This window comes from Macaca nemestrina, chromosome X (genome assembly GCF_043159975.1).
Source record: "Macaca nemestrina isolate mMacNem1 chromosome X, mMacNem.hap1, whole genome shotgun sequence".
Classification (NCBI taxonomy): Eukaryota; Metazoa; Chordata; class Mammalia; order Primates; family Cercopithecidae; genus Macaca; species Macaca nemestrina.
Genome location: NC_092145.1, coordinates 157554184 through 157567335, shown reverse-complemented (window position 1 = coordinate 157567335; position 13152 = coordinate 157554184). Strand labels below are relative to the sequence as shown.

Genomic DNA, 13152 nt, shown 5'->3' with positions numbered 1-13152 from the left:
TCTACCATCTATCTATCACTTATCTATCTATATCAATCTTCTGTCAGTTATCTATCTACCAATCTAATCTGTTCTTTATGTCAGTGGCTCTCAGCTAGGAGCAAGTTTGCACCCCCTAAAGGGGCATTTGGCAATGTCCAGAGACATTTTTGGTCATCACAATTTTGGGGGTTGGAGGGGTACTAGTATCTGGTGGGTAGAGCCCAGGGATGCTGCTCAACACCCTACAAAGGACACCCCAGCCCAGAGAATCATCCAGCCCCAAATGTCATTCATGTGCATTTTGAGAGACCTTGCATCATCTGAAGAGCCTGTCTATTGAGGATAAACACTCCAAGCACCACCTCCTCCTCCACCTCTCTGCCTCCTCAGGCCTCTCTTGATATCCAACACACAGTAAGGGCTGTGCAGATATATTTAAGCAGATAAGTGGATTGATGAATGAGAGACAGGCTCTTTGCCTCCCACAGAGTTTAAAAAAAAATGCATTCTTTAGTTTCCATGACCGACATTCTTTAACAATTGGCGACAGTGCATTTCTTGAAATGCTGACAGTCATATTTTTCCCAAATGTTTATCTTGTCTGCCTTTTTCCTTCCTCTCAGGGGAAGCAAAAGAAGGACAGTTTTGCATATTTGTGGAACACCAGTACATGTATTTCCAGATGTCTCTTTGACAAAAAATTAAAAAAGAAAAATCCTGAAGGATTTCCTAGAACACTGCTTCTCAGTCCCCACACTGTCTTGCTGCATACTGAAATTGTCACTACATGCAAGTGACACTCAAACTCTGCCTTCCTGCCTGCCAAATCTGTCATCAGAAGCATTACCTTTGACTCAGTTTCCTTGCCTGTTAAAAATGTGTAGAGAAGATAATCATTGAGAGAAGGTGAATGAAAGCAGTTTTTTCAACCACGCTGATGGAAACCCAAATTCATGTGACTCTCTTTTGTTTGAAAATAGCATTGTCATCACTGCCTGGTTTTTGGGAGAATATTATTTTATTATCAAATGTACAGTATATTGACCTTAAAAATACAGTACAGCAGTCATGGAAATAACAAGTCTTGTATTATTCATGGGCACAGACTGACTCATGGCTGGGGAAGAAGCAGCCACCTTAGACTGGATGGACAGCTCAGATACTGCAGAGAAATGTCTGAACTTTTAGGAGAAGACTCTAGATTCAATTCTGTAAAGCTATGATGCAGTTTTCTCTTTCCTTTCCTCTCACCTCCTCTGAGCACAGCTTTCAACAAAAACTTTGCATACAAAGAAATCTAACATCGCAGCCTTCCCCACTGCAGGGTTCCTGGAGAAGGTGATATAACAGTGGTTACTGAATTTGAAGGAGGTTGGAGAGGAATTTTTTAAAATTGTATTTCCATGTCTGCTGTAATGTATCCAAGTCTTGTAAAGACCAATAATTTATTAATTTTAATGAGACAGAAAGTATTTCTCCTTCTAGTCTCATCGTCTGATTTGAGAGGAAAAATATATATAAAACATTATATAAAAGGTGAGTTCCAGGAAGAAATGGATTTTTTCATATAAAATGGTAGCTGTATGTATGTAACTCTGAATTAAAAATATATATATATATCAATCACTCTGGTTCTAAATCCTTATTGGGCAAGCTGGAGTTTTGAAGTGACAGAGGAAATAACTGAAAGATGACTTGTCAATCTGGAACAAAGTCTACCATGTAAAAACTGCAGCAGGTTAACTAGGTGATGCGTCTTTAATGGGGTAGTGGGGGATTGTTCGTGTCTATGGTTTATTTTTGGTGAATGTTCTGCAGATATCCTATGGACGCTTATGAAGGCAGTTGAGTGGCATTTGCAAAAAAAGAAAAATTGCAGTCAGAGCACAGATACAGCGAATGAAGCCTCTGGAATGATGTAAACACAAAAGAAAGCTCCCAGCGAGGCTGAGCCCTCCTTCTGGTGTCTGTATTGCTTCCTTTTCCCAACAATCGTAGATCAAGTTCAACCTCAACTTGAAACCCACAGGGGGCCACCATGCACTATGACACATTATTTAAGAGCTCCGATTCCCCAGCCTGACTTCCCGTACAAACCGCGCTTTGTTGTCAGTTCCTAAGCAATCATTCTGGAATCCACATTTCAGAAGACATGGATGTAAGTTGTTTTGGAGTCACTGCCGAGAATGTTTTTTGCCATGCACTTGTAGAAGCCGGCGTCTCTCTGTGTGGCATGCTGGATGGTCAGTGATCCCTGGGGGTGAAGAAATCTGTTTCCATACAGACGAGCCTGAACCCCTGCCTTCAGATGCGACTTATCCGGCAACTCCCACGTGATGTCAGCTTTGGGAATCCCCATAGCCATGCAGTTCAGTTTCACGGTGTTCCCGGGCCGGGTGTAGATGACGGGGGTGGGCTCGCTGGTGATCCGGGGAGGATAGGCGATCACAATCACGGGGATGCTGGTGACCGAAGGGCCGTACTCCGTCTCCATCCTGCATACATAGGTACCCCTGTCAAACACCGAGGCCTCACGAACCGCGAGGGTGCCATTGTCCAGAAGGGAAATGCGCCCCAGGGCTTGGGGGCCCTCCAGACGCATGCCGTTGGGGAGCGTCCAGGAGAAACGTCCCTGCCCAGCCCCGGGAGGGGTGCAGGGGAGCTTCAGGGTCTCACCGTTGATGATGCTGACCAGGTTATGATACTGCTTGTTTGCTTCTGGTTTCAGCCCCACCTTCAGGGAGACCAGCCTCTCCGTGTGGCCAGCGGCGTTGCGGGCCACGCAGCGGTAGGCCCCGGCATCCACCGAGGAGAGACCGCTGATGTGGAGCATGCCGTCAGCCTTGTGGTAGAAGCGCTGCAGCTGCTGTCCGCTCTGCAGATCGGTGCCATTGGGAAGGACCCACACCAGGCTGGGTGTCGGGCTCCCCGCGGCAGAGCAGTTGAGGCTGATGGTGTGGCCCGCCATGGCCGTGATCTTCTCGCTGATCGGGTCGTGGAAGATGGGTTTCTCCATGGGCTCCAGGACAGTGAGCTGCACGATCAACCTGGCCTCCCCTCCCTCGTTGCGCGCCATGCATACTAGCTGAACGGAGTCGCTCTTCCTCAGACTCCTGATGTCTAGGGAACCGTTGCCATGGACAGTGACCCGATTTCCATAGTATGGAGCTGGCAGAACCACACCCTCGGGAAAAGCCCATAACACCCTCGGGGTGGGGATGCCTTCAGCTCTGCAGTCAATCAGTTTCCGACTGCCCCCGGCTGCTATCTCCCGCACAGTGGTGATGGGGTTGGGGCTACCGTTGATTTTGGGTGGCTGGACATTGACGTGAATCCACACCGTCTTCCTATCCTCTCCGGCGCTGTTCCTGACCAGGCAGGTGTAGTTGCCACTGTCAGAGCGCTGGGCTTTCTGAATAAGGAGAGTGCCATCTTGGTATATCTGATACTTCTCAGAGGCGGTGGGGATCACCCGGTTGGTTGGGGACAACCAAGTCACCTTGGGCATGGGTTCTCCTTTGGCCTCACAGGCTACAGTGGCCACGTCTCCATAGGGCACCTGAACCGCCAAGTAAGTCTTGTTCCGGATGGTGGCAGGCGCTGTCACCACCTTGACTCTGACTCTCATCTCGTCCTTCCCGACCTGATTTTCGGCAAAGCAGGTGTAGTCTCCTTCCTCCCTCATCCCCACTTCGTTAAAGTAGAGCGTCCCATTGTTGAAGACGACATAGCGCTTGGTGCGTCCACCGCTGTCATCTGACTGCATGAAGGAGTTCACCAGACTCCCATCCGGGAGGCTCCAGGAGATCTCAGGATTGGGAAGCCCGGTGGCCACACAGTCCACTTTCAGGTCACCCCCATAGAAGACTTTGTGGTCGTTCTCCTCCTTGTGCTCAATCTTGGCCGGTTTCATCACCACATTCACCTTGAGCACCACGTAGTCGTCACCAACCTTATTTCGAGCTACGCACAGGTAATCTCCAGCGTCTTTGTCCGTCACTGATTTTACCACCAGGGTCCCGTTGGCAAACACCTTGATTCTACTATCAAAACTACAGAAAAAAAGAAAAAGGAGTAGATGTCAGTTTCCCAAATGCTCTACTGTGGCATTAGGTCACTGGAATAACACAAAAATAGTTGGTTCTGTGATGCATCAGCCCAGATGGCTACTATTGCAAAATGCCCAATGGTTTGATCCACACACACTTGCAGGAATAGGATTGACATCTTCAACTACGTTTCATGCCCTTGAACCCATGGTCAGGCCAACCTAACATCAGATTCAACAGGGAGTTCTTATTTGCAGTCAATCACTTTCCACAACCTTCTCCAGGCTGTAAAAACCATTGGGCAAGAGAGGAGGAAGTTAAGTATTTGTTAAGAAGTTAGGTATTTCTTCTGGATCCGAGTTTAGAGGGACAACATTTCATTGCATAAAAATCACACACTGGGCCAGGAACAGGGGCTCAGGCCTGTCATCCCAGCACTTTGGGAGGTCAGGGTGGGAGGATTGCTTGAGGTGAAGTGTTCGAGATCACCCTTGGGAACATAGCAGATCCCATCTCTACAAAAAGTAAATAATAATAATAATAACAAGCCGTGCCTCGTGGTGTGCACCAGTAGTTTCAGCTACTCAGGAGGCTGAGGCTGGACGATCGCTTGAACACAGAAGTTTGAGGCTGCAGTGAGCTATAATCACACCACTGCACTCCAGCCTGGGCAACAGAGTGACACCCTGTCTCTAATGAATTTATTATTATTATTAGTTGAGATGGACTGTCACTCTGTCGTACAGGGTGGAGTGAAGTGGTGTGATCTTGATTTACTGCAACCTCCACCTCCCGGGTTCAAGCAATTCTCCTGCCTCAGCCTCCCGAGTAGCTGGAACTACAGACACTTGCCACCACGCCCGGCAAATTTTTGTATGTTTATTAGAGACAGTGTTTCACCATGTTGGCCGGGCTGGTCTCAAACTCCTGACCTCAAGTGATCTGCCCACCTTGGCCTCCCAAAGTGCTGGGATTACAGGCGTGAGCCACCGTGCCCTGCTAATTAATTTCATTTAATTTTATCGGACGCAGGGAGCAGGGTGTGTGCATATTCATCCTGAAAATGGACTCATATTCGTTGGGGCCACCAGCCCAGCGATTTACAGGAAGCCACGCAGAGCCGCCTACCTGAAGAGCGCGTCGATCATCCTCTTGGAGGGCAGCCTCCAAAGGATGCGCGGCCAGGGGTCCCCCGAGGCGCTGCAGTCCAGCTTGAGGGTCCCTCCGTACCTGACGTCCGTCCTCCGCGGAGAGGTGCCCGTGATGCGCGCGTTGGCTGCTGCACGCTGCACGTTCAGCTGCACCGTCCTGCGCGCGGAGCCCACCAGGTTGGCGGCCACGCACTCATAGCGCCCGCTGTCCTTGGGCGCGAGGTTGCGGATGTAGAGCGTCCCGTTGGGGAAAACGAACAAGTTCCCGTGGAGGAACTGCGAGGGGCGGATCTGGGTACCGTCCCCGAGCACCCAGCGCACGCTGGGCAGGGGCGCAGCCTTGGCAGTGCAGTGAATGTGAATGCTGAGCCCAGGGGGCAGCGAGATGTTCTCCAGCTTCTCCTGGTGGATAACCGGGGGCAGTGCCGCCACATGCAGGCGGATAGCCAGGCTGTCCGCCCCGGCTGCATTGCTGGCCACGCACTTATAGACGCCTCTGTCTGAGAAGGACGCCTCCTTGATGGAAAGGGTTCGGTTTTCGTGCAGGGTGATGCGGCCCTCCACGGGGGATACAGTTTGCCACACCCTCCTGTCTGGGAAGATCCAGGAAATTTGGGGGGCTGGGGTCCCTTTGGCCAGACACTCCATTGCAATGGTGTCTCCCAGGTAGACGGTGACGTCCTGGTAGTGGGAGGCTAGGATTTGAGGTTGCTGCACGGTGACCGAGAGCAAGACCACCATCCGGTCCAGGCCGTGCAGGTTGCTGGCGGTGCACATATACTGGCCTCGATCTTGCACTTGAACCTGCCGTATCACTAAGGTACCGTTCTTGAGAACCTCAAACCGTTGTATCCTGGTATTCGGAGTCATAAGAGCTCCTGGAGAAAAGTAACACAGTCAGCTTTGGCATAAACTGTGCCCTTCTGATAATGCTCAAACGAGCAGTATTAGTTAATCTAATTCTCCACTTTATCACTCAGACAGCAAAAGCAAATGTAGAAGGTAGAATGTTTTAGTGTTTTTTAAAGGTTTTTTTATGTTTATTTTATTTGTTAGAGATAGGGTATTGCTCTGTCTCCCAGGTGAGGGTGCAGTGGTACAATCATAGCTCACTGTAGGCTCAACCTCCTGGACTCGGCCTTCTAAGTAGCTGGGACTATAGGTGCAGGCCACCACTCCTGGATAATTTAATTTTTTTTTTTTTTTTTGTAGAGACATGGTCTTGCTGTGTTGCCCAGGTTGGTCTTAAACTCCTGACCTCAAGTGATTCTCTTGTCTTGGCTACCCAGAATGCTGGGATTACAAGTGTGAGCCACCACACCCAGCCTGTTTTGGTGCTAACCGTTAAAGAAATGAAAAACTGAGATATCATCTCATGCCTGCTGGAATGTCTATTATCAAAAAGACCAAAAACAACAGACACTGGTGAAGATGTGGAGAAAAGGGCACCCTCGTACACTGTTGGTGGGAATGTAATTTGGTACAACCACTATGGAAAACAGTATGGAAGTTCCTCATAAAACTAACAATAGAGCTGCCTATAGTCTAGCAATCCCACTACTGGGTATTTAGACAAAGGAAATAACGTCAGTGTGTTGACAAGACATCTGCACTCCCGTATTTACTACAGTGCTATTCACAACAGCCAAGATATGGAATTCAGCTAAGTGTCCATCAATGAATGAATTGATAAAGAGAATGTGGCATATATGCACAATGAAATACCATTCTGTCTTTTGTTTTTCTTTCTTTCTTTCTTTTTTTTAAAAAAAGAAGCGCCACTGCACTCCAGCCTGGGCGACAGAGCAAGACTCCGTCTCAAAAAAAAAAAAAAAAAAAAAAAAGGAAATTCTGTCATTTGCCACAACATAAATGAACCTGAAGGACATTAGGTTAAGTGAAATAAACCAGGCACAGAAAGACAAATACTGCATGATCTCATTTATATGTGCAATGTAAGAAAGTTGAACTCACTGAAGCTGAAGCAGATAGTGGTATGGTGTTTACCAGGGGCTGGGGATGGGAGTAAAGGGAAGATATTAATTAAAGAGTATGAAGTTCAGTTAGGAGGAATATGCTTAAGTGGTATTATACTCATGGCAACTATAGTTAATAACAATTTAGCTTATACTTGAAAATTGTTGAGAGTAGATTTTGTGTTGTCATCACACACATACGAAATAAGTATGCTATAAAAAAAAGGATAGAGAAAAAGAATGTTTTGTTTCTCTTTTTCATTTTTACACTAGTCCCAGAAACAGGGCCATCTTCAGGCAAAGGAGGGCAAACGTGGGTTTAATAGAGAATTCTAGAAGCAGGCATGAGTCCCAGCCACTTCCAAGGTGAGCTAAGATGGCACAAGCTCAATTACTAGAGACACAGCCTCCCCTTTATTTATGCTAATGCTGTTCTCCTGAACTCCTCGGGCTAGCTGGCTGCATGGGCATGCCAGGCTTGCAGTGGCCAGCCACCCCTGCCCAGAGAGGCCCTTGAGTCCATAAGAAAGGTGAATTAATCCTAAAGTAAGACTCCAGTAACTCTCTCCTACACAAACTCTGGTTAAAGTGTAGATTGGGTACATATGGACATTAAGATAGGACAAATAGACCCTTGGGACTACTAGAGGAGAGAGGGAGGGGTGGCAAGGGCTGAAAAATCCACCTATCGGGTGCTGTGCTAGCTACCTGGGTAATGGGATCATCTGTGCCCCAAACCTCAGCATCATGCAATCTACCCGTGCGACAAACTTGCACATGCTCCCCCTGCATCTAAAACAAAAGCTGAAATTATAAAAATAACAATAAACGCTTATTCAAGTAAAAACAATTCCCCAAATGTGTTATAAAAATTTCTCCTAATGTGCTTATGTTGTTCAACACATGCTGTTTTAATGTATTATATTGCTAGCCAATAAAATAAAAATTGACCAAAAAAAAAAAAAAAAAAAGTAGATGCTTAAACATCTTTACCTGTGGAAACCTTTGTCCAAGTAATGAAAGGCTTTGGTTTTCCTGTTGCCTCACAGGGGAACACAGCATCTGTCTCGGCAGTGATGGACACAGTCTGTGGGGACTTGGTGAGGATCTGGGGCTTTTCCCCAAGAGACCAGAATTTGGATGCAGGCGGTCCTCCTGCAAAGAACTTTGAGCTGCTCTGGTGGAAGTTTCCTGAGGACTGGACAGAAGATGTTACAAAGGAGACAGAACTCTGGGTGGAGGAGACCAGAGGGGTATTCTGTAAGTTAGTTGAGGGTGACCCCGTGGTCCGCGGAGTGTGCAACAACGGAGGTGCTGGAGGGCCAAAGTCCAGATGGAAGGTGCTATGGGAATGTATCCTGTTGTAGGAACCTGGATTAACTTTTCTCTCTCTCATTACTGGGGCAGGAGAAGTGGGTATCTGGGGTCTCAGGGTGACTCCCAGCTGTGGAAAAGAAAGAGTCCTGTTGGTAAAGAAAGGGAATCTTCCATTGGAATAATGAGGAATTCTTGGACTGGGAGGCTTTCCAACTGGGTTTCTTGCCTCAGGGATGTTGTTATTTCCAAACACTTTGGAGTAGCCATTGAATTGGTCAGTTCTTCGGTCAGCAAACTTACTAGGAATGCTGGGTTTGGACATGTGCAATGGGAGAGGAGTTGTACTTGATAATCTTGGAGTTGTAAACTGCTTGTTCTCTGGTAAAGACCTAGAAGGATATGTAGTTATTTCTGGTTTGTTGGTCCAGTGATGAGGTGGCTGGAAAGTTACAAAGTATCTGGAAGCACTTTGTGTGGACATTTCAGGCAGCCTCACTGCTCCTGTTGGTAGGAACAGTTTGGGTTTGGCAGGGACTCTGGTTAGTTGATGAGAAGCATGAACTCTTCCATCCTGGTGGTGGCCATCTGGGCCATGTGGTAGACTCCTATTATCAAATACTTGCTTCTCCAATTCCAGCTTTATAGACAAGTTAAATGCATCCTGGTCGGAAGAGGGTGTTGATAATTCATTTGGCCCTGACATATGCTGTGTCCCTTCATTGTTCACTGGGGCTGCTTTGGTTTCTGGATTCCTCACATAATTCAAGAAAACATTTTCCTTGGAATCTCTAGATGTTTGAGATGTTCTTGGACTGAGAAGTGCTGGCTTAGTGGTGGTGGTTTCTCCCAAAGACATGAGAATCGTGCGTGGGGACGAGGATGCTAGCTCTTTCATCTGGGCGGCAGTAGGGGTGTGATTCTGTGGTCTAGTTTCAGAGAGTAGAATAGCTACAGTGGTTTCATGATGATCTTGATCAAGAGTGGTGGTTTCTGCCTGACTTGAAGACACCTGCACTTTTATGCTTGAGAGAGTTGTGGAAGAACCAAATTCTTCCTGTTGAAATGGTGTGGAGACTGTCACAGAGGATGAAAACTCAGAAGTAAAATCCACATCCTCGAGCTCTTTAAGAAGGGGAGGGTCTGTAAGGTTTTCCCCAGAAGTAGTAACAGGTATGTCTGTCTGTAGCCTCCCAGGCTGGGCTGTCCTTGAGGGATTCCAGGTTGGAGTTCCTGGAAAGCCTACAGGAGAGGATTCTTCCTTAAATTCTCCCGTAGTGGAGACCAAGGAGCAAGAAGTTGGTATGACATTAGTAATTGAGTCACCAGTGACTAAAGTGTCACTTTTATGTTTGTCGACATTTGTGGCATCATCATCCTTAATTTCTTTTCCATCTGTTGTGGGTTTATATGTGACTGGAAGTGTCTCTTGGATTTTATGGTAAGATGAATATATTTTTCTGGTGGTTGTCATGTAATCTAAGGAATCATAAGGGCCCTCAGTTTTCAGAGAAACAGTTGTAGGCAAAAGTATAGTTTCTGAACTGGGAGTAACAATGTTTCTATGTTTATTTTCTGGAGAAGGGCTGGGCTTAGATCCGGAAGCTCTTGAGCTCACTGTAGAAGGGGTATATCGATGTTTGTTTGGCCTCTTCCCGTGTTTTCTCCGTGGCGTTCCCTTGGATATGGGTTCTGCATTCTTCTCCATTTCCAACTGTTTGGGGGTATTAACTGTGTTATCCACCCAAGCTGTAGGAACCGGAGAACTCTCCACTTGATTTGAAATCTTAATTTCAAGTGCTTGAGTTGGTTGAATAGAAAAAGTATCTGATGGGGCAAAAGTTGTGGGTGGGGTTTGCTTGTGTCGGTGGCGGAATTTGTGGGGGCGTAATCTCTTTCTCCCATTGGGTCTCCTTCGAGGAGGGTGAGTGGTCATGGTGGATGACGAAGCAACTTTTTGCCTTGGAGTTGTTGTTGCTGTTGTGGTGTCTTTGTCTAGCAGGGTGCCAACTGTGGTTTCTGCAGGCTTCTTAACTGGAGACACACTGCTCATTATACCCAGTGTGGAGTCAGGCAAAGTGATGGATTTGCTCTGTTGGCCTTCACTCTCAGAACTTCTGGAGTGTGTGGGGTCTCCCGCTAGCATATCTCCTCCCTGTAGTGTCTGAGACTTCTCTTTCATACCTGTTTTAATCAGTAAGGTGTCTTGAGTGCTTAAACTACTTTTCACAAGCTGGATGTTCTCTGTCGGTCCTTGTAAATGTGATTTGCCTGGGACACCTTGTTCACCTATAGTAGAATCCTCAAATGACTTTGATGTACTAGAGTCATTAACCCAGGTGGTGGGGATTGGAGTAATGTGTGCAAAGGTGTATTCTTTCATGTTATCCTCATGTGTTTGTGAATTAGTCTCCAAATCTGGGTCAAAGTATTGCGCAGGCTCAGACTCAGCCAAGGAGACAGCATCCAATGGAGGCTCATACTCACTGGATGTGGGCTCTGGTGAGGATCCAACATCTGCTGCAGACCAACCCTCTGTTGCCGTCTCTTCATGGGTGGGCTCTTCATAGACTGTGTCTAAGGTGTGCAGAGTAGGAGATGGTTCATAAGGCTCAGATATAAGTGTAGGGGCTGCAGTCCACTTCAGGTGGCCTTCAGTGGAAGTTATCTCCTCAGTCTTCTCGGAAAACTCATAAACAACTTCTTCCAGAGGTGTGCTTGTTACTTCAGGTTCAACAAGAATAACTCCATTGTGGTTGTGTTCTAGTCCCATGCTGGCTGAGGAAATGGTACTCAAAACGTGCTTTTCTTCACCAAGTAGAGGTACATCTGCTGAGGATTCTTCAGCACTGGTCGCTGTCTGCACAGGAGATGCTGACGGGGGAGAAACAGCAGGCAAAGGTGGTGTGATTTCTAGACTCAAGGATGGAAGACTTGTGGTTTTAATCACTGGGGGTACTTCTGTGCCCTTAGGGAGATTTTTCCCACGGACTTTAGCTAAAATGTCAGCCCAGTGCTCTGGATTAATCTGTTTGTTTGCCATGTTTATCCTTCGTCTGGATTCAAACACTCTGCGACCTTCTGCAACATTGGTCTCTGGTTCTTTTTCCGAATGCTTCCAGAGTTTCAGCTTTCTTCTCCCTTTCTTGGCTTTCTTATCTCCATTGATGGCATCATCCTTTGTTTTGAGGAACACCTCTTGGTCCTTTGGATGCAGAAGTCTCCTTGAAGTGTTCTCTTCATCTCCCATGCCTGAGCCCCCTTCATCCTCCACGATGTCTTCTCTCACTCTGGAAAGAGCCTTTGCACCTGGGCGTCGGCCTCTTTTGGATGGCGAGCCAGACCCTTTCTTGGTCACTGTGATTCCCACGGTAAAATGGTCTGCCCCTTGCTGGTTGACAGCCACACATCTGTAGTAACCACTATCGCTGACTTGGACCTTTGGGATGGAAAGAGTTCCATTTGGCAGCATGTATACATGTGATGTGTTAGTCAAATCATTAATTATCCTTCTGTTTGGAAGAATCCAGCTAAGGTGGGCTTCGGGTATTGCTAAAGCATTGCAAGGCAACATCACCGGCTCTCCTGGGTTCTTGCCAATTGTCACTGTGTCTTTCTCGGCTGGCTGAGTGGAGGGAGACTGCACAAGTACCCTATACACCATGCGGTCCATTTCATCCCTCACTTGAGCAATGCACTGGTACAAGCCCGAGTCAGATGGCTCCATGGACTTGATCCTTAGCCAGCCACTGCTGAGAATGGAGAACTTGCTGTCTGGGTCATCCATGGGCGCTTTCAGGATGGAGCCATCTGGAAGCACCCAGAAGATAGACGGACTCTCAGAAGCTTTCACATTGCAGCTCAACTGGCATGGACCCCCTTCCAGGACAGTCTGATCTCTTTGCACAGCTCCACTAGGCTCAATCATTACCCAGCTTCTGCCCCGAGCCTGCCTTGTATCTTTGGGGGATATTGTTTGAGAATACTGGGTGTAGTAGGAAAGTAGCACCTTCTTGGCCGTACTCTGACGTCGGTTCAGCTGGATATCTATGGATGGCTGCATGACCCATTCTGGTTCTGCAAGAATCTGGGCTCTCACGCCTGTGTAGTAAAGAGCTTCCTCATCAGCATTCTGCCTGTACTGGTAGCTGACTCTGGGGTCTTTGCTGAGCATGAGTTCTCTGTGTAGCTTCACGGGAACTTCACTGTAGTATGCTATCAATTTCCATAGCTTTTCATAGTTTTCCCGGGTCATTGGACACTCAAAGTCCAAGGCAACTGTTGCATTTATGTCAATATCTGGAGGATCCGTTTGGTTCAAGTGAATTTTGTACACATCCATTGGTTTCTTGATGTCACAGACCAAGTTCACCATGTTCCCGTGCTCGTCAGTCATGTTCAAAGAGACATTCCACTGGGAGAGTTGGAATTTCTCCATGATGAGCTGGCTGTCACCATCCTCTTCTTGTTCTTGCTCCTCCTCAATACTGCTGCTCCTGTTCTGTCTCAGAGGAGACTCTATGGAAGGCTTCAGACAAGTCATGTCCTTCAGCTTGTGAATCTCATGTTTGTACAACTTCTTTGGACTGAAGCACATTGCACACAACTGACCACCTTCATAAGCTTTGTCCTTTTTACACTTCAGAATTCCTAAAACAAATAAGCAAATAGACACTCAAT

At 47.2% G+C, this 13152-nt stretch overlaps 1 protein-coding gene across 1 annotated transcript in view; it reads right to left on the bottom strand.

The window, feature by feature from the left end:
- Positions 1-397: 397 nt before the first annotated feature.
- Positions 398-13152, bottom strand: part of LOC105478073 (matrix remodeling associated 5) — a 34910-nt gene continuing 22155 nt past the window's right edge. The window contains exons 5-7 of the mRNA XM_011735045.3: positions 8152-13122; positions 5160-6060; positions 398-4034 (exon numbers count right to left, since the gene is read on the bottom strand). Of these exons, the coding sequence (XP_011733347.2) occupies positions 2126-4034; positions 5160-6060; positions 8152-13122 (7781 nt within the window). The 3' untranslated portion in view covers positions 398-2125. The remainder of the gene's footprint in view (positions 4035-5159; positions 6061-8151; positions 13123-13152) is intronic.